Consider the following 20,477-nt stretch of genomic DNA (forward strand, 5'->3'; position numbering starts at 1 on the left):
TGATGTTAGGTGGCCATCGTTTGGGGTCTGTGAAAGAGGCTCCAGATGAAGGCACTTATAGAGATGGTGTGTTTCTTCCCCACATCCCTGTGAGCTCTGTACCCCTGCTCTGTGAGGCTGTCCGGGGCCCAGGCTTCACGTCCCCCATTGCCACCTTAACACATAGCTCCATCCTGTGGTCCCAGACGGCTGCCCCACACCCATCACCATATGGGCCTGATAGCGCTCTGCTCACATGCCCATGAATCTTGTCGTACAACTGCTGTATGTTTAGTTCACGTGGGATGGCACAGCCTCCAACGTGCCCTTGGAGGAGAGGCCGGGCATTCTGATCAGCCCTGGAGATGCCCCACCTGGCTCTCCTCCCTTGGGGGTTCTGGGATGACCCCCCCATGCCTGGGCCTCACTGGCAGCCGGTTGACCCCACCCCAGCTGTGTGTATTTCCACCCAGGCTCAGAGGGGAGGCAGGTAGAACGTGAGCTCTCTCAGGGCCCGTGGGGGAGCCCTCTCTTGTTTATGAAGCCCTTGCCCCATGCCAAGTTCACTGGCTAGGGGAGCCTGCCATAGTCCGCTGGGGAAGGCATTCTCTTCCTCCCCTTCCTCCTCAGTCAATACTCACATTCCTTTCGTCAGGTAAGGAAACTGAAGCTCTGAGCAGTGACTTGCCCCCGTGTCACAGCGTGGGGAAGGGTCTCCCTGTGTGGTAGGTGCACGGTGCAGGCTCCCTGACCCTCAGCCCCTCAGCCCCACGCCTGGTCGGTTCCCCACTGCCCAGGCCGGAAGCAGTTCTGAGAAGAGGCGGGTGTTTGAGGAAAGAACGTCACCACCCCACTCCCCTCGAGGCCCGAGGCTCACTCCTGGAATGTTGCGAAGCCTTGGGAGGCCCGAGTCCCTGAGGGGACCCTGTCTAGGTGGCTTCTTCTCCACCCCTGGGGTAGGGGATTTGCGATGCTCGGGGAGCCTTCCATTGCTGCGCCGTGGAGGGAGGGCGGGGCTGGGCGGCCCTCAAGGAACCTGCGTGGCCACAGCGGCTCCTCAAGATGGCCGGGGTGAAGTGGGGGCGGGGGGCGGCGCGTGCACGTTCCTTCCCTCTCTTTGCGCCCCCGGAATCTGAAACCCTGTCATCAGCTGTCAGCTGGTTTGTGCCTTTGGGCTTCGGGGCGTCCCCAGGGCAGGAGTGACAGACCTCGGCGGTTGGAGAGGGGTGTCGGGCTGAGACCCTGGCCTGGCGGTTTGCTGCCGGGCACCATCACGAGCCCGGTTTTTAACTTAAGGGGGGGCCCTTCATTCCTCCTTCATCTCGGGGTTGAAAGTGGGAGCCCCAGACCCTCCCAAGGTGGCCCCAGAGCAGAGGCTAAGGCTGTGCTGGGAGGAGGGTCGCGCGCCTGCCGGCGGTAATGAAAACCAGCAGTCCCGTGAATGAGGCCCTGTGTGCGCCCAGACACAAAGCGGGCTGAGATGGGGAGGGGCGCGCACGAAGTCCTTGCTCTGTCCGTCCCCTGCCCTCTCCCCCTCCCCGTAGTTGGGATCCCCAGCAAGGACCCTGAGAATCCCACCCCACCCGGAGTGGCCACTCCCGGGGTCAGGCCACCTTCATAGAGAAGCCTCAGAGGGAGGCAAGACACCAGGGTTACTTTATTTAAAGAATAAACAAGAGATGGTAGTTCCAGGAGGGTGGGCACAGGGGACCGATTCAGCCAGAGCCCCTAGACCCCCAGCCAGTGTCGGGGTGCCCTTGGCCTTTTCCTGGCACCTCTCCCCCCTACCCCCGCCCAAGCCCTTCTTTATTCCAGAATCTTCTGTCCAGATCTCCGCCCCTGTGGAGAACAGGGCAGTGGGCGATGACACTCACCTCCGGGTGTGCCTCACTGTGGGGGTGGCAGCGAGTTTGGAGGGGGCCCATCCCGACGTGCTGCTTGCCCGAGCCCAGCCTAACCAATGTGCAGACTACTGTACACATTCAGAGCCCCCTGAACAGGTAGTCTGAACACTGGGTTGGCGGGGCCGGCTGTCCATCCATCCTGTGGGCCCCCTGGGCAGTGGCAGGGCCACCGCGCCTCTGGCACCTCCGAGGAAGCCACCCGCCCGCGACCGTCTGCTCGTCTCTTCTGACGTGGCACGGCTGGGGCCAGCGCGCATCTGGAGAAAGTTGTGGGTTTTCAGGAAATCCTAGGGAGGCGGTGGGGGTGGGGGAGGCGGGGGTGGGGGCCGGGAGGGAGGGTCTGGGACCAGGGCCTCTGCCAGCAGGAGAAGGTCTCTGGGGGTGGGGGCGGGGTGCACACGCGCCTCCGTGTCTGTGTGGTGTGTGTGTCACGTCTGTGTGGTGTGTGTTTGTGTTGTGTGTGTGTGTGTGTGTGCGTGCCCGCAGCATCAGGAAGGCGGCGGCCCTGCTCTGGGCGGAATCACACTATAAACAATTCCAGATGTGGCGTCTTGCTCAGGGCCCGAAAGGACTGTGACTCAGTGACTTGGCCTGGCCGACCGACTGGAAGCTTCCTGCCTCGTGATGACACGATAGGGTGGGGGCAAGCAGAGCTTCTTCCACAAATTTCTGGGCCAGGAACTCAGACCCCAACCCCTTGTGAAGCCCCCAGAACTCTTTGCCGAGGTCAGAGGGCCTGCTCACACCCCCTGTGGCATGAATGGGGGGCGCTCACCTCCTTGGCCGCCGGGCTCCTCTTCCTGCCTCTCACTGTGACTCGGCCTGGAGGAGCGCTGCCCTGCTTCCTTCTTGCATGGAGCCCCTTGGACTGACTGACCCTGGAGCACAGAGTGACAGACAGACAGACAAAAGAAAACCCCAGGTGCCTTGTAAGCACTGACTCCAAGGTGGACATGTGCTCAGAGTTTTCAGTGTCCGTCCTCGCCCTGGACCAGGAGGCCAAGGCTCCTATCCACCTTTTTAATTTTTGTTATTTGTTATTAATTGTTTTTTACCATGCCACAGGGCATGTGGGATTTTAGTGACCTGACCAGGGATCAAACCCATGCTCCCTGCATTGGAAGCATGGAGTCTGAACCCCTGGACTGCCAGGGAAGCCCTTCCTACCCACTTTTAACAGCTGAAGAAACTGAGGCAGAGGAGAGACAATGAGTGGGGCGGGGACCGGCCCTTCTGATCTCCTAACCCCAGTCAGGACTGAGCCCCCACACCAAGCCTGCCCCTTCAGTAGTCCTGAAACTCCAGGCAGCCCTCCACCCACCGGGGAGCCCCCAGCTCCCTTTCCCATCACCACTGTGGCCCCTTTTGAATTCGGAAGCAGATGTCAATTGTGGGGCTTTGTTCTGATACCTTCCAGAGGTCAGGGGTAGAATGGCTATGGTGTGAGGGAGCTGGTCTCTGTTCTCCAAAGATGTCCAAGAGGTCAAAGGCCAGGAGGGCAGTGGGGAGACCCTGGCCTCTGAAGTCCCATGGGGCCCACTCCACTGCTGTGTGCCCTGGGTGACCAGCTGCCCTCTCTGATCATGCTGCTTCCCAGGCAGGGACGTGTGAGAGGGTTCCAAGAGCTGCTGGACACAGCATGTCTCCTCAGCCCTTGAGAGCTGCTGTGAGTTGGGAGTCAGGGGAGAGTTGGGGAGACCCTGATGCTGTGCTTTGGTTTTCTGATGTAGAAAACCCAGTTAATATGCTGCCACCTCCACCCCCGAATGAAGACTAATGATGCATTTGCACGGGCATATAGTAGGTGCTTAGCTGACATTATTGGGGCTCCGGAGTGTGACTCCCAACTCTGAGACTCACCAGGCCCAGAAACTTGGCCAGGAGATGCACCCTTTCTGAGCTGTTTGCTCAGTAGCCAGCAGGACCACCGTGACTGGCACTCAGTGGGCACTTTCTGAACAAGGCCAGCCAGGCTTTGGAACTCAGGCCTCAGCTCGAGGGCTCCTCCCTTTCCAGCTTTGCCCAACCCCTACCCCCAGTGCCTGCCCTTCTATGCCTCAGTCTGTCTTGAAAATGGGATCATAGTGGTAACTCACTTGCAGGCTTGTTGTGAAACTGTAGGGGACTTAACGGTTATGTTCACTTAGCGGTTGGGATCCAGGTACAGTCAGAGCTGGCCGATTTTGAGCATCCCTTGTGTGTCAGCAGTGAGCCAGACAGGAGTCCCCACCCTTGGGGATTCAGTGGTCCCAGTGACCTAAGTCGATAAGCAAGATATGTGGTGTGCTGTGTTATGTGAGGAGAAGCACCAGGGTGAAAAGTAGAGGGCGAGTTTGGGGTGGGGTTGGAGCAGGCCTTGCACTCTGCACAAAGGTGTCAAGGAGGGAACCGTGTGGACGTTGAGGGTGGAGAGCAGCATTCCACGTGCAAAGGCCCTGGGGTAGGAGCCCACTTGAGATGTTCAGAGAGAGTCAGAGGCCAGCATGGCTGGGCCAGGTGAGCGAGGGGAGATGGGGCAGGTAAGTTCATCTGGGGAGAGCGAGCCACATGGGCAGTGTTGGATGTTGGCCACGGTCCTTGTGGTAGAGTTCAGCCAAGGCTGACCCCTCCCCTCCCTCTATCAGGAGAAAGAGAAGAAGTACATGCTGCCTCTGGACAACCTCAAAATCCGTGACGTGGAGAAGGGCTTCATGTCCAACAAGCACGTCTTCGCCATCTTCAACACAGAGCAGAGGTGAGCCCACCCAGGACCTAGGTCCCGGGGAGACCAGTGGCCCCATTCAGTCATTCTGCAGCATCTGCAGAACACTTGCTGTGAACAGTCCCTACCTAGGGTCTCAACGGTCCAGAAAGGGAGTCAGTCAAAAAACAGAAACGTGCTTCTGTGGGGCAGTCAGGGAAGGCCCTTCTGGGGAGAGGTGAGAAAGAAATGAGCAGAGCCATGGCGGATGCTAAGCAGACAAGGGATTGGACCTGGGGCTGGTACTCACGGGCGCCCCCTCGTGGTCATCAGGGGAACAGGCTGAGGAGGCCAGGGTGAGGGTGGGAGACCAGGGAGGAGACACCCGCACTGGCCCCGGTGGGCAGTGGTGGGGCTGGACCTGAGTGGGGCTGAGGACACAGAGGAGGAAGGGATGGATTCCAACAGAGGGACCAAACTCCTGAAGGCTGTGGGTATGAGAACAAGAAGGCATTGCCCAGGGACGGAGCTGCCGTTGGCTGACATGGGGCAGGCAGAGGCAGAAAAGGCTTGGGGCCAGTCAGAGGCTGGGTTTGGGCGATGCCAAGGGAGAGGGGCCCATGAGATTCCACGTGGAGTGTGAGGGAGGCAGCTGGGAAGGTACAAGAGACGTGTTCAGGACTGCCCTCTGGGCAGGAATATGAACTGGGGATTCATTGCTTTGTGGTGGTGTTTCGGGTCTAGAGGGGGCCACGATCCCAAGGCCAGTGTAACAGAGAAGAGAACAGCCCAGGAGACTCAGTAAATCCATCCCCAGGGGTGTTGGTGGGAGACTTTAGCAAAAGCCAAGGCACTTCTCTCAGCTCCAGAAAAGAGCCAGTTGGCAGGGGGTCTGAGAGCAGGAGGAACGGCTGAGCGTGGACCAGGAGGGCCCCTGCTCAGATTCACACCATCACGCACGGACCCCCTCAAGCCAGGGTTCAGCCAAAGCCTGGTTGTTCTTCATGACTGGCCAGCAGGCACTGGCTTCCTCTCTGCTGGCCGCTGGAGTACCTTCCCCACTGGCTGTTCACACCCACTGGTTCCAGCTGAGCCACCTGGCTTGTGCAGAACAGCTCTGTCCTGCTGCTTTCTGGGCTGGCCTAAAGCTCTGAGATCCTCTTTGACCATCAGCTGCCTCCAAAGTCTTTTATAGCCCTTTTAGGCACATTCCTCCCACTCCCCACCTCCCATGCCTAAGAAGCCCTAGGGTATGTGAGAGAAACTGGGCTCTGCAGCGGGACAGGCCTGCTGGGAAGCTGTTCCTGGCTGCAAGATGCCGGGCAGCCAGCACACTTGCCTGGTCCTGTGATCTTCCATGCAGTAGGGTGAAGACATTGCCTAATATATTATTGAGAGGTGAGTTCAGGAAACAAAGAATGATAGTAGCAGAAACAAGATAGAAGTTTGGTGTTTTTTTAAATAGAAATCAAGTTCAGACGTTACCATCAAGGGCAGGTTGGACAAGCCCACAGGCATCCAGACCCAGGCCCTCCTTATTTCTCAGCTTTCCTTCTCTCTGTCCAAGATGGCTGCCCATTCTCCAGCCATCATTATGATGTTCCAGGCAGGAGGAAGGAGGAGGAGGAGCAACAAAGAAATGCCCTGGAAATCTCAGGGCAGCCACTCACTGACTGCTGGTTGGCCTGAGGACTGTCGTGAGGCCATGTGTGCCTAATCTCAAACCCAAACCTCACTGGAAGACTTAGGGACAGCTTGGCCATCTCAGCCACACCTGCCTTGCGGGACAGGGTGACAGGCGTGTAGCATGGATCCTGGCCCCTATATAGAGAGAACACTGTCCTTAAATGCTGGTTAGTGCCCGTCTGTTTTCCCTCATCTCCCAGCCTTGTGGCTCTGCACCTTCTGCTCACAGACCCACGTGTGCCCAGCAATTCACAAGCCTTCACTGGGAGTCTTGGTCCTGTTCCTGGCCAGCTCTACCTCCTTTCTAAGAATCTGGGCACGTGCTAGACCTTCTGAGTGCAGTGTAGTAGCCACTGCCTACATGTGACTATTTAAATATAAATCAGTGGAAAAAAGTCTTAAGATCACTTTCTTGGTCACCCTGGCCCATTTCTTGTGCTCAGAAAGAAACTACCTGTGACTCACGGCTACTGTGTCGGGCAGCACAGGCAGAAAACGTTTCCACTATCACAGAACATTCTTTTGGACATGCTATAGTCTTTTTACCAGGGCTTCCCTGGTGACTCAGAAGGTAAATCCACCTGCAATGCAAGGGACCCAGGTTCAATTCCTGTGTTGGGAAGATCCCCTGAGAAGGGAATGGCAACCCACTTCAGTATTCTTGCCCAGAGAATTCCATGGACACGACTGAGTGACTGACACACGCACTGAGTCACCTGTCTAGAAACACTTAGATGGGAGCTCCCCAACTGGCGGAGAGTGTCATGGGTCACTGCCCCCCCAGGAGAGCATCAGGAGGGGAGTAGCTGAGCTCACAAACAGAATACCAGGGATGCTGCTAGATGCAGGCTCTCACGGAGCACACACCCTGCTCTCATCACGGTTTTGGGTGTCGCAGGCATGAACTCATGAAGCCTCCATCAGGCCAACGTGGTGTAGAGGCCACTGCCATCCTGGGGCCTCTGGTTGTGAGCGCCCGGGTCAAGGGTGAATCTCCGTCAGTCAGGCCAACCCCAGAGCCTGCACGCCAGCTCCTTGTACCCGCTGGGCCCCGGGCAGGGTTAGCCACGGGCCTTTCCCTCCCTCCCTCGCCCCGCAGGAATGTCTACAAGGACCTGCGGCAGATCGAGCTGGCCTGTGACTCCCAGGAGGACGTGGACAGCTGGAAGGCCTCATTCCTCCGAGCTGGGGTCTATCCAGAGAAGGACCAGGTGAGAGCACCCTGAGCTGTCCCCTCCCTCCCGAGAGAAGAAGGGCAGCCAGCATCTCACGGGCTCGGTCGTTTCAGGCTTTTTCCCAGAACTGTCTGAAGGCATGTAGCCCATACCCCCTCGCTCTCTGTTTTTTTAATTTTTATTTATTTATTTGGCTGTGCCGAGTCTTAGTTGCAGCACATGGAATCTAGTTCCCTGACCAGGGAGTGAATCCGAACCATCTGTATTAGGAGCATAGAATCTTAGCCCCTGGACCACCAGGGAAGACCTCCCATGCTGTCTTGAACAAACAAAGCAGAAAGGGGGTTGGTGGGGGGGTGCTGTCATCAGCACCTAGATTCTCCAACTGAAGTCAAGGACAGGGATACACATGGGCTGGGATCCTGTCTGCTTTATTCTCTCTCCTCTTCCTGTCCTGAGGCAGAGTGAACGCGGCCCCAGATTAATGTGTTGATTAATGTGTTGTCCCATTCCCAGCTGAGTGTCTCTAGCCCACCTTGGGCCGCAGTCACCCCAGGTCCAAGCAGCTCAGGCCGGGGCAGGCAGGGCCGCACAGTGCCAACGCAGCCATCGGGGGCCAGCCCCAGGGAGTCAGCTGTGGGTGGGAGAGGGCAAGCAATTCCCAGAGGAGGGGGGTCCCCAGGCTCGCCTCAGACCACAGTTTCTATCTCACCGCTTCTCCCTCCTTGCAGGCAGAAAATGAGGATGGAGCCCAGGAGAACACCTTCTCCATGGACCCGCAGTTGGAGCGGCAGGTGGAGACCATTCGCAACCTGGTGGACTCGTATGTGGCCATAATCAACAAGTCCATCCGTGACCTCATGCCAAAGACCATCATGCACCTCATGATCAACAACGTGAGTGCCCGCCCCTCTGGGGCCCGCCCCACCATGTAGCCAGATGTGGCCTGAACACACTCTGTACCAAAGTAAAAGTCAGGGACTTCCTGGGAGTCCAGTGATCAGGACTCTGTGCTTCCACTGCAGTGGCACAGGCTCGATTCCCGGTTGGGGGACTAGGATCTCGCATGCTTCACGGCCAAAATAAAGGAAAAGATAAAAATTAAGAGTCTCACCACCTGATTCAAACATCACAATCGGGACCCCCTAGCTTATCTTGGGAAATGGGAAGGTACAGGCCACCTGGCCTACATCCCCTCAGTTGGGTCATTGAAGCTACCACACACGTGTGCACTTTCTCTGACGTTCTGTAGCTTTATAGTAACCCTAGAGAAGGGACTGCTGTCATCCCCATTTTAGAGACAAGAAAACAGAGGCCCAGAGAGGTTAAGAAACCTGTTTCAAGTCACTCAGAAGACTGAGAGGTAGGATTCAAACCCCGGCTAAGTCTGTCCCCACCGTGGCCTCTAATGGCCTGTGCCCCACCTGCCTTCACCCTGCTACCCGGGGGCTCCCAAGCCTCTCAGGGCGTCTGGCATCTCTTGAGTGAAATATGGCTACGCTAATGTCTCCTGCTGCAGGCTGCTGGGACAGCTCAGGCCCTGGGCTCAGCGCTAGGCACTTAGCTGTATGTGTAGCCCAGGTTCAGTTTGTCTTGTGACTATAAGAGCTCACAGTAGGACAGTGCCTGAAGCAAAAATCTCGTGTCCCTTCCCTTTCACTCTGTTCTTCCCAGTCTCCTCCTCATGGGTGTCCTGGTACATTCTCACATATGGATGGGATTGGCAATCTATAGGGTGCTGCAGCTATGCAATTTTAAATGCATGTATGCCTTGATCCAGCAGTTCCACTTACAGGAATTTCTCCCCACAGAGACATTTGCCAGCATGCAAATTGAGCACATGCATGGTTATTCTTTTCAACATGTTTTATAGTGGCCAAGAAATAGAAATCTCTATCCATTTCTTAGAATTCATTAAGTAAATATCCATTTTATTGCAAAAAAATACCCAAAAACAAAAGGATGAAAACTTTCTCCAGGTCTGTACTAACTTTATTAAAGCGGAAAAGGTGTAGAGTATAACAGAATGATCAAGAAGGCTCTATTTGTGTAAAAACAGATGGGAAATCTTCTCTCTATATAATATGCGTAGGAATCTGGAAGTTTGTACAGGAACCTAGTGACCCTGGAAGGGGAATTCAGGAGGCCTAAAGAGACCAGAGTGGACAAAGGAGATTTTTCACTGTATTTTTAAGTGATACTTTTTTTCCTTTACTGCTACTGCTGCTGCTGCTAAGTCGCTTCAGTCGTGTCCGACTCTGCGCGACCCCATAGACGGCAGCCCACCAGGCTCCGCCGTCCCTGGGATTCTCCAGGCAAGAACACTGGAGTGGGTTGCCATTTCCTTCTCCAATGCATGAAAGTGAAAAGTGAAAATGAAGTCGCTCAGTCGTGTCCGACCCTCAGCGACCCCATGGACTGCAGCCTACCAGGCTCCTCCGTCCATGGGATTTTCCAGGCAAGAGTACTGGAGTGGGGTGCCATTGCCTTCTCCGTTTTCCTTTACTAGTTTTTCAAAATTTAAATGTTTGAATAGCTAATGCATTTACATGGTTTGCAAATGCAAAACTACCCAGCACTGTCAACTTTGCGTGTGTTGAAAGTTCATTTGAGAAAATCTGTCTATATATATATTCTTTTTCATGTTTTTCATTACAGTTTATTATAGGATATTGAATATAGTTCCCTATGGTATATACAGTAGAGCATTGTTGTTTATCTATTTTATATATAGTAGTTTGTATTGGCTAATCCCAAACTCCTACTTTATCCACCTAATTTATCCACCACCACAACCACCAATGTCTGTTTGGTAACCGTAGGCCTGTTTCTGTTTTGTAAATGAGTCCATTTATATCATATTTTAGATTCCACATACGAGTGTCTTCCTCTCTGTCTTACTTAATATGATGATATCTAGGTCCATCCATGTTGCTGCAAATGGCACGCAGTTCAGTTCAGTCGCTCAGTCGTGTCCGACTCTTTGTGACCTCATGAATCGCAGCACGCCAGGCCTCCCTGTTCATCACCAACTCCCGGAGTTCACTCAAACTCACATCCATCGAGTCGGTGATGCCATCCAGCCATCTCATCCTCTATTGTCCCCTTCTCCTCCTGCCCCCAATCCCTCCCAGCATCAGAGTCTTTTCTAATGAGTCAGCCCTTCGCATGTGGTGGCCAAAGTACTGGAATTTCATCTTTAGCATCATTCCTTCCAAAGAACACCCAGGACTGATCTCCTTCAGAATGGACTGGTTGGATCTCCTTGCAGTCCAAGGGACTCTCAAGAGTCTTCTCCAACACCACAGTTCAAAAGCATCAATTCTTACGGCGCTCAGCTTTCTTCACAGTCCAACTCTCACATCCATACATGACCACTGGAAAAACCATAGCCTTGACTAGATGGACCTTTGTTGGCAAAGTAATGTCTCTGCTTTTCAATATGCTATCTAGGTTGGTCATAACTTTCCTTCCAAGGAGTAAGCGTCTTTTAATTTCATGGCTGCCGTCACCATCTGCAGTGATTTTGGAGCCCCCAAAAATAAAGTCTGACACTGTTTCCACTGTTTCCCCATCTATTTGCCATGAAGTGATGGGACCAGATGCCATGATCTTAGTTTTCTGAATGTTGAGCTTTAAGACAACTTTTCACTCTCCTCTTTCACTTTCATCAAGAGGCTTTTTAGTTCCTCTTCACTTTCTGCCATAAGGGTGGTGTCATCTGCATATCTGAGGTTATTGATATTTCTCCCAGGAATCTTGATTCCAGCTTGTGCTTCTTCCAGCCCAGCGTTTCTCATGATGTACTCTGCATAGAAGTTAAATAAGCAGGGTGACAATATACAGCCTTGACGTACTCCTTTTCCTATTTGGAACCAGTCTGTTGTTCCATGTCCAGTTCTAACTGTTGCTTCCTGACCTGCATATAGGTTTCTCAAGAGGCAGGTCAGGTGGTCTGGTATTCCTGTCTCTCAGAATTTTCCACAGTTTATGTGATCCACACAGACAAAGGCTTTGGCATAGTCAATAAAGCAGAAATAGATGTTTTTCTGGAACTCTCTTCCTTTTCGATGATCCAGCGGATGTTGGCAATTTGATCTCTGGTTCCTCTGCCTTTTCTAAAACCAGCTTGAATATCTGGAAGTTCACGGTTCACATATTGCTGAAGCCTGGCTTGTAGAATTTTGAGCATTACTTTACTAGCGTGTGAGATGAGTGCAGTTATGCGGTAGTTTGAGCATTCTTTGGCATTGCCTTTCTTTGGGATTGGAATGAAAACTGACCTTTTCCAGTCCTGTGGCCACTGCTGAGTTTTCCAAATTTGCTGGCATATTGAGTGCAGCACTTTTACAGCAGCATCTTTCAGGATTTGGAATAGCTCAACTGGAATTCCATCACCTCCACTAGCTTTGTTCATAATGATGCTTTCTAAGGCCCACTTGACTTCACATTCCAGGTTGTCTGGCTCTAGGTCAGTGATCACACCATCATAATTATCTGGGTCGTGAAGATCTTTTTTGTACAGTTCTTCTGTGTATTCTTGCCACCTCTTCTTAATATCTTCTGCTTCTGTTAGGTCCATACCATTTCTGTCCTTTATCGAGCCCATCTTTGCCTGAAATGTTCCCTTTCTCTAGTCGGCATTATATCATTCTTTTTTTATCACTGAGTAATATTCTGTGTGTGTGTGTGTGTGTGTGTGTGCCACATCATTATTCATTCATCTGTTGATGGACATTTAGGTTGCTTCCATGTCTTAGCTATTGTAAATAGTGCTTCAGTGGACATTGAGGGTGCATGTATCTTTTTGAATTATAGTTTTCTCTGGATATATGCCCAGGAGTGGGATTGCTGGATCATATGGTAGTTCTGTTTTTAGTTCTTAAAAGAACCTCCATACTGTTTTCCATAGTGGCTGCACCAATTTACATTCCCACCAACAATATAGGAGGATTCGTTTCTTACAAACCCTCTCCAACATTTATTATTTGTACATGTTTTGATGGTGGCCATTCTGACTGGTGTGAAGTGTACTTCATTGTAATTTTGATTTGCAGTTCTCTAATAGTTAGTGGACATCTATTCTTAACAAGACAATTGTAGAAGGAGACTTTGGTTACGAGATCTCATATATCCATTGAATCGATATTTCTGTCTCAAAGCCACTCTTGCCCTTAATGGGGAAGCTCTGGGAGCATCCCCTCCAAAATCAACAACAAGTTGGCCATTTCCACTTTTATTTAACCTTCCTGTAGAGTTACTAGCCAATGCATTTAGATAAGAAAAATAATTTAAAGGTGTGAATGTTGAAAACGAATGGGAAAAATTGTCCCTATGTAAACATGAACTTGTGTACCTAGAAACTCCAAGAAAAGTAACTGAAAAACTGCCATATCTTGTAGGAGTATTCAGGAAGGAACAAAGTATTAGGTTAATGAACAGAAACTAGCAGTTTTTAAACAAAAGTCAGTTTCAAGATATAATGGGAGAAAAGATAGCTATTAAAGATAAGATTCTAGGAATAAGTTTCACAAGAATCTCATGATTGAAAGAACACTGGCAAGCACCCCTGAGAGACCCAAGAGACCACTGAGTAGAAAGCTCACCTCCTTGTAAATATTGCCCATGTTCCGTAGTAAAGTTAAAGACTTTAAAGAAGAGCATGGTGAACCAAGCCCATCACAGCCGCTGGCTGAGTTCTTGGCCGGTGTGGTGGGAACCTCTGACCTCTCCAACCCTTGCCCCCAGACGAAGGCCTTCATCCACCATGAGCTGCTGGCCTACCTGTACTCGTCGGCGGACCAGAGCAGCCTCATGGAAGAGTCGGCTGACCAGGCCCAGCGGCGGGATGACATGCTTCGCATGTACCACGCGCTCAAGGAGGCACTCAACATCATTGGGGACATCAGCACCAGCACTGTGTCCACTCCCGTGCCCCCACCCGTTGACGACACCTGGATCCAGAACACCAGCAGCCACAGGTCCGTGAGGCTGGATTGCCCACAGGCTGCAGAGGGTACTGCCTGTGGGTTCCCAGCTCTACCCACCCCCACCCCCATGTGTCCATCAGGGCACAACCATGGGTGGCCAGGGTGCAGGGCCCCTGCCCACAGATGGTACAGCACCCAGGGCTGGCCATAGTGTGGGACTGCCACCCCTGCCTAGGCCTGAAGGGACAGGGGGAGAGAAGGGTTAATGGCCTGCCTGTCTCCTGATGCCTTCTGTTGGTTAAGGCCAAACACAAACCAGAGAGGGCAAGGGACCTGGGCAACCCTGGCCATACAGGTGAGCCTCCTGAAGCACAGAGCAAGCTGGGAACGGCTGGTGGGAGAGGACCTAGAGGGACACATGGAGGGCGTAACAGGCATCCCCCGCCCTGACCACCTAGAGCTGAGGTGCAGTGAGGCCCTGACATGGGCACGTCAGAGCATCGGGCAGGGACACCTGACCAGTAACAGGGCAGGTGGTGCGAGGAGAAAGGGTGGCCCAGAGAAGTCTCAGAAGGTGCTGGTCTTTCCAAGCCCTCAGGGAGCCTTGAGGTTCCTTGGAGAGCAGACCCAGCCTCCAGCCTGAGATGCAGCACCCAGAGGGGAGCCTGTGGGTGCGTGGGCCAGGGGCCCATGGACCTTACAACCTCTGAAGGCATGCTGGGCTCTGGAAGGATTTTTGGCTTCAAAGGGTGGATTGGCGTCGTGGGGAGGCTGGAATGGGGCCAGTGACGGGGAGATGCCGGAAGGAGTGAGACTAGAGGGAAGCAGGAGCCCTTGTTGACTGAGGACAGGTGCTGGGCCCTGGCTCAGGTCCTGGGGGGGCACAGAGGGGCCCAGAGCATCTGTGCTGACCTGCCCAGGACCAGCTACTCACTGCATCTGGGTGGGTGGTAGCTGGTGCCAGCCTGTGTTACGGAGGAGGCCGCCCTCTGGCCGGTGCCCTGGCCCCACCTTGGGCTTCTGTGCCCATATGGCCACACCGATATGGCCAGTGCACCCACCCACCAGTTCACCTCACCCCCCTTCTCTCTCCACAGCCCCACTCCACAGCGCCGGCCCGTATCCAGCGTGCACCCCCCAGGCCGGCCCCCAGCAGTGAGGGGTCCCACCCCGGGGCCACCCTTGATTCCTGTGCCGGTGGGGCCAGCTTCCTTCTCAGCGCCCCCGATCCCGTCCCGGCCCGGCCCCCACCCCGGCGTGTTTGCCAACAACGACCCCTTCTCGGCCCCACCTCAGATCCCATCTCGGCCGGCTCGGATTCCACCCGGCATTCCCCCTGGAGTGCCCAGGTAAGGCTAGACCCCCTTGCCACCCGCCACCTAGAGACACCCGCCTGTGCCCTGCAGGGAGCAAAGGAGTTACCAGCATCCCTGTGGGGCTCACGGGGAAACTGAGGCCCCGAGAGGCCTAATTCACAGAGCAACGGAGTCCAGGTGACTCCCAAGCTCCCACGCCCATCCTCTACATGAGCAAGGGACCCTTGTAGCTCGGGTCCCTCCCATGGGACCCCTTCTGGTTTTGACCAGTTTCCCTTCTGAGGACACGCACATCAGGCGCTGCCCATCCCCTGCCCTGGCTTGCCCCTCCCTGGCTGCCAGGCTCTTTCTTCCCCTTTTCTCCCATGAGCAACCTGTGGTCCAGAGTGGGCGCAAGTGCTGATGCCCTGGTTGGCTCATTCCTTCCCAGCATCAAAGCAGCCATTGTGTAGCACCCAGATGGGTGATGGCCTACCTGTACTCGTCGAGGTCAGGGCTTCCCACCACCCCAGCCAAGAACTCAGCCAGCTGTTGTGATGGGCTTGGAAGAGCATTCACCATGCTCTTCTTTAAAGTCTATAACTTTACTACGGAACATGGGCAATATTTACAAGGGGTGGGGGAGGTGGGGCCTGGGTCCTCGGCCTTGCCCGGCTTCCAGCCTCACTGCCCTCTCCCCCTCCTGTCTTTATTCTCTTTGCAGCAGAAGACCCCCTGCTGCGCCCAGCCGGCCCACCATTATCCGCCCAGCCGAGCCATCTCTGCTCGACTAGGCTGCAGGGGTTGGGGGTCATGTTCTTGGGAGTCCTCGAGCAGGACCCTCGGTGCAGGAGCTTCGGTGGTCTAAGCCCACCTGCCGCCCCTGGCCCTCCCGTCCCCAGGCGGGACCAGGCTCCCTGCGGGCAGCCCCTGGCTCTTCCCTAACCCTGGCCCCCATCCCCGGCTGGACACAGCACTGAAAGGAGGGCCCCTGGAGCCCCAGAATGAGGGGTGCTGGGGTGTTGCACTTTGGGAGATGGGGTCTCAGGTACCAGAGGAGAGAGCTGCATCTTGAGTGCCATCTTGAAGGAGGGAGCCAGGCTGGTGTGGGGGGTGGGGTTCACCCGGGGGGTCTCTGGCCAGGAAAGCCTGAGTGGACCAGGCCTAAGAAACGGCACCGCAGTGTCCATACCCCATAGGCCTTGCTCTGCTTCTCAGCAGCTGGGGCTCCCAGTGGCAAGCCAGGCCCCGCGGGCCCAGCACTACCTGCCCGCCTGCCCGAGTTGTACATATTCCTTCCTCGGCCGCATTAACTGCACGGCCCAGCCTCGGCTGCCAGAGGTGCCTTCACCAGGTCCGGAACACTCGGCCCCGGCCAACCTCTCTCCTCCCTGGGCGCCCCCTTTCTCTTCCTGGGTCCCCAGGGCAGCCGGGGTTCGAGGCTGAATGGGATGGGGAAGCTTGGGAGGGCCTCTGGGTCCCCACCCGGGCCTCCCCCACGGGTCAGGCTCCGGGCGGCCTCTCCGTGAGCAAAGCTTCTCGCTCGCTCGGTTTGACCACTGTAAGTGCCTGCACTCTGTACCCTATTAATAAACTACAATAAAGGGAAGACGCTTCTGGTGGCTCGTGTGTGGGCCTTTTGTGTTGCCGTTCAGGCTTGGGGGGTGGCCTTGCCCCTGTCCCTCCCACCACGGGCCCCCCCCCCGCCCATACCTCACTCACAGGGCGTCTGCTCTCAGGTAGGAGGGTTCACTTCTACTAGAGGGGAGAGCTTTTACTTTCCTAAACACCTCAGGAGCAGAAGCAAATATTCCCCCTCCCCCCATCCCCTCGTGGTTCCCAGGTGGCACTGGTGGTAAAGAACCTGCCTGCTAATGCCAGAGACATAAGAGAGACCGGTTCCATCCCTGGGTCAGGAAGATCCCCTGGAGGAGGGCATGGCAACCCACTCCAGTATCCTTGCCTGGAGAATCCCATGGACAGAGGAGCCTGGCAGGCTACATTCCATAGGGTTGCAAAGAATCAGGCATGACTGAAGTGACTTAGCCTGCACACACACACCCCATCCCCACACACAAGATGCTTGGCTGGAGCCCCTAACACAGTGCTGATAACAGGCCAGGATGGGGACCTGGGACAGGTGTGCGAGTTACTGAAGGGAGAGGGTATCTTGGCCGCCCACCTTATACTGTGCCTCGGTCAGGCTCCTCCTCACCCCCACAGTCCTGAGGGCTTCCCCCTTCACCCTCTTGGGGGCACAGGCCTTCTGGCTTAGCCCGGGTCACAGTTAAACTTTGCTTTCTGATTTTTTCTCTTGTGCCCAGGCGACCACCTCCATCAGCTCCTGCCCGGCCTTTCTTCTGAGCTTCGTGGGAGACCCCTCCCGCCCGTCCGGCTGCCCTCTTGGGGGCAGGACTGTCCTGGCTGGTGTCCCTGAGCCCCAATCACCAGGCACTGTAATTTTTTTTCTGACCATAATTTATTGACTCTGGTGCCCAGACCACCCTTTGTTCCAGGAGGCTCCCATGCAGGCTTGAGCTGGGCCATCCCTTGGCCCCATGTGGGGCCCCTGCACAAAGAGCAGGAGGGCCAGGTGGTCTTACAGACTCCGCTCCCCAAGTTCTGTAACCAGACCTCACACCCAGCCCACTCCCCGCTGGGCTGAGGGGCCAGGCCCCTTCCTGTCAATAAAAGTGACTGTTCTGGCAAGAACACTGCAGCCAAGTCTTGTTCCCCCTGGCTCCTGGCACAGCAGGCCACCCCCAGTAGCAGCACAGGCCTTGGGTGGAGCCATAGGAGAAGGCAGGCAGGCAGAGGATCCCGCAGCAGTCAGCCCCCTCCTATCGGGACCTGACTTGGAGGGCCAGTGGCAAGAGAACAAGGAGTTTGCTTCCTGGGCCTAGTCCGGCACTGCACAGGGCTGGTGCAGACTGGAAGACTCTGGCTAAGGCACGTTACCGTAGGGGACAGAGGCAGGGCCAGAAAACCCCAGGGTTGCCTTTGAACCCTGCAGTGCCCCCCATGCACCATTTCTAGGAAAACAGGTGCAGCCACTGAGCCATTCCTCCTGGAGGGACCCACACCTGCAAGCCAGCCGGTGCTCCCCACCCAGGCCCGAAAGGGTGGAGACACAGTGGGTGCCCCACCTTAGGGCTGGAACTACACAGCCTCCCCTTGTGTAGGAAACAATTGGAGAAGGATGCCCCTAAGTCTCACGTGCATGCGCCGTGCTGCCCCTCCTCTCCCCTGTTCTTCCACGGCAACAGGCTACATAGGCACAGGCCGCTTGTCCTGAAAGAAGCGCTTGAGCGTGCAGACTTGCAGCACGGCCACCAGCAGCAGCACGGCCACATTCACGGCCGACCAGAAGTTGACCCGCTCCAGGTTGCCTTCTTGCAGGTTGCGGTCACGTGCCTCAAAGGCTCGCAGCAGAGTCAGCACTTGGATGCTGCGCTCCAGCCGGATCCTCATGGTCTCGATGGACTCCTGTGGCAGAGAGGGGAAAGGCAAGGATTTGTCCTGCAGGATGGGAGTGAGACTTCGTTTGTGGGGCAGAGAGCTGAGAGCACAGATTCGGTGGCCAGGCTGCCTGAGTCTCAAGCCCTCTGCCATTCACTGGCTGTGTGACCATGAACAAGTAAACAACCTCTCTGGGCCTCAGTTTCCTCCTCCGAATTAAACCTCAGGGTTGTAAGAAATGAATGCCCAATTAGGCATGAAGAGCGTACTAACCAGTAATTAATAAAAAGCAGTAGGTGAAGCCAGATTGCTTGGGTTCAAATATTGGCTCTGTTGCTGGCTGTGTGGCCTTAGGAGAATTACTTAGCCATCCTGTTCATCAGTTTCCCCAACTGTAAAATGGGGGATAATTAGAGCACACTCCCCATATATAGGGGGCTTCCCTGGTGGCTCAGACGGTAAAGAATCTGCCTGCAGTGTGGGAGAACTGGGTTCGATCCCTGGTGTGGAAGATCCCCTGGAGAAGGGAATGGCTACCTAATCCAGTATTCTTCCCTACATATACAGTGGAGACTTCATGAGTTATTCAAGCCCTTAGAAAATGGTTTATACCTAGAAATGTTCTACTGTTATTTGGTTGCGGGTACCAGTATGTAGGGGGCTTCCCAGGTGGGGCTAGTGGTAAAGAACCTGCCTGCCAGTGCAGGAGATGTAAGAGAAGTGGGTTCGATCCCTGGGTCAGGAAGATCCCCTGGAGGAGGGCACAGTAACCCACTCCAGTATTCTTGCCTGGAGAATCCCATGGACAGAGGAGCCTGGTGGGCTACAGTCCACAGGGTCACAAAGAGTTGGATATGATAGGACTGAAGCAATTTAGCACGCAGGCACCAATATGTAGGAAAGGTGGGGTCAGGCCCAGGCAGACCCCTGCCAAGGTGAGAGGGCAGGGAGCAATGCCAGAGATCTGGAAGGAGTGGCCCCAGCTCTCCTGGGCGCACCTTGATGTCCTCCATCTTGACTTCCAGAATCTCCTCAGGCTCCACAGCCTCTGCCCAGCCCTCGACCTCCTCCTCATCCTGCAGGCTGTCAAAGATGAGTTCAAAGAACACCAGCTTCTCCGAGATGGTGCTGAAGGAGTTGTCAAAGCACAGCTTGTAGTCCCCGGCCTCCGTGGGCTCCACCCTGGGCATACAGACACACATGACCCTGAGTGGCCGACCGGCTGGACTTTTCGAGGCAGGCAGGGTGGTAACCCGAGGCCGCCGGCAAGGGGCAGGGCTGTAACTGAATCCAGACAGCCAGCGGGACTTAACTCACGTGTGCACACCGTCTGCCTTGCGGGACTCGCTGACCAGCAGCACTCCCTGAGGGCTCTCCAGACTGAAATCCACGTCCAGCCCAGCACCTCCGATCACCTGGGGGGCAGGTAAGAGCAGGATAGAGGACTAGGCCTAAGCCAAAGGCACCTTCCAGAGAACGTCAGGGCTGGACCGACCCGCGTAGACCCATACCGACCACCACCCAGAGGTCTACCTGAGTTCTGACACCTACACCTTCAAGCCAGTCTTGCCCCACTCCCGTCCCTCTGGCGCGCCCCTTGCCTCGGCTCCGCCCCTGAGTTGATGCCCTCTTTTAAACGGCCACGCCCCCCCTAGAGATCGCGTCCCGACTTGGCCATACCCCAAATGAGACGACGGAGCCCAGCCTTCTTTACTTAGCCCAACCTCCGAGAAATTATCAGATTGACCACACCTTTTTTGTATTGCATCCTGGTCTTCCCTCCCAACTCCCTCAATCGATCCAATCCTTTTGACCACGCCCACTCGCGACGGTCCTGCCTTCTGACAGGCTCCCTCGTTCTCCCGATGGCCCCGCCTCCCCGCTGCCCCACTCTAGCCCCGCCTTCTATTCCCACCCCTTCCGCTCCCACGCGCTGTCCCCGCCCCTCAGGCTCCCTCTCCCTGGCTCCGCCCTCGTGCGCCTACGCTAGGGCTCTTCCTCCTTCCCTTCTTCAATGTATGCAAAGCATGCTCTGGTTTGGCCACGCCCCGTCTCCGTGCCTCAGCTCGCTCCCCAACCCGGGACCCTGTACCTGGTACTCAGTCTCAAGGCTTGCGTTGGCCGGCGCGGACTGATAGAAACACTGCTTCCGCCCCGCAGGCAGCAGGAACGTGAACTCGCCGTCCTGGATCGGCGGGGGCCCTGCCCCTCCCACGCCCACTGGCGGCAGTAGTAGCCACAGGGCCAAGCCTAAGGCCGTGCCGGCCGCCATCATCCGGGTCACTCTCTGGTCTGCTAACCGGTTGCGGTTCCTTTAAGGAATAGCTCTGGCCACTATGCTATTCGGCGGAGTTCATTGGCAGCCGCTT

At 55.3% G+C, this 20,477-nt stretch overlaps 2 protein-coding genes across 28 annotated transcripts in view; one reads left to right on the forward strand and one right to left on the reverse strand.

Moving 5' to 3' along the window:
* The window catches only part of DNM2 (dynamin 2), an 89,866-nt gene extending 72,505 nt beyond the window's left edge, over positions 1-17,361 (forward strand). For 12 of the 27 annotated variants that reach the window (XM_086409322.1, XM_086409326.1, XM_086409329.1 and 9 more), the window contains 6 exons: positions 4,508-4,617; positions 7,349-7,460; positions 8,156-8,320; positions 13,173-13,405; positions 14,452-14,703; positions 15,374-16,271. In XM_086409322.1, coding sequence (XP_086265448.1) covers positions 4,508-4,617; positions 7,349-7,460; positions 8,156-8,320; positions 13,173-13,405; positions 14,452-14,703; positions 15,374-15,443 — 942 coding nt within the window. In that variant the 3' untranslated portion in view covers positions 15,444-16,271. Of the gene's footprint in view, positions 1-4,507; positions 4,618-7,348; positions 7,461-8,155; positions 8,321-13,172; positions 13,410-14,451; positions 14,704-15,373; positions 16,272-16,973 lie in introns of those variants that run through there. The other 15 variants (XM_086409331.1, XM_086409336.1, XM_086409341.1 and 12 more) reach the window with 3 other exon arrangements.
* Positions 17,110-20,405, reverse strand: TMED1 (transmembrane p24 trafficking protein 1). The gene is made up of 4 exons (XM_086409362.1): positions 20,201-20,405; positions 19,426-19,523; positions 19,107-19,290; positions 17,110-18,135 (listed from the first exon to the last, which is right to left on the reverse strand). Exons 1-4 carry the CDS (start codon positions 20,381-20,383, stop codon positions 17,917-17,919), a joined length of 684 nt encoding a protein of 227 aa, XP_086265488.1. The 5' UTR covers positions 20,384-20,405; the 3' UTR covers positions 17,110-17,916.
* Between the last annotated feature and the right edge of the window lie 72 nt (positions 20,406-20,477).

The sequence above is a fragment of the Bos grunniens genome, chromosome 7 (genome assembly GCF_055505025.1).
Source record: "Bos grunniens cultivar Pamir isolate PY7600 chromosome 7, Bosgru_T2T1.0, whole genome shotgun sequence".
Classification (NCBI taxonomy): domain Eukaryota; kingdom Metazoa; phylum Chordata; class Mammalia; order Artiodactyla; family Bovidae; genus Bos; species Bos grunniens.

Coding starts and splice junctions, on each gene's coding strand:
- TMED1 (XM_086409362.1), bottom strand. CDS start 20,383: ATGATGGCGGCCGGCACGGCCTTAGGCTTGGCCCTGTGGCTACTACTG. Junction 19,524..20,200: donor GCCTTGAGACTGAGTACCAG/GTACAGGGTCCC, acceptor CCTGCCCCCCAG/GTGATCGGAGGTGCTGGGCT. Junction 18,136..19,106: donor TCAAGATGGAGGACATCAAG/GTGCGCCCAGGA, acceptor TCTCTGCCACAG/GAGTCCATCGAGACCATGAG.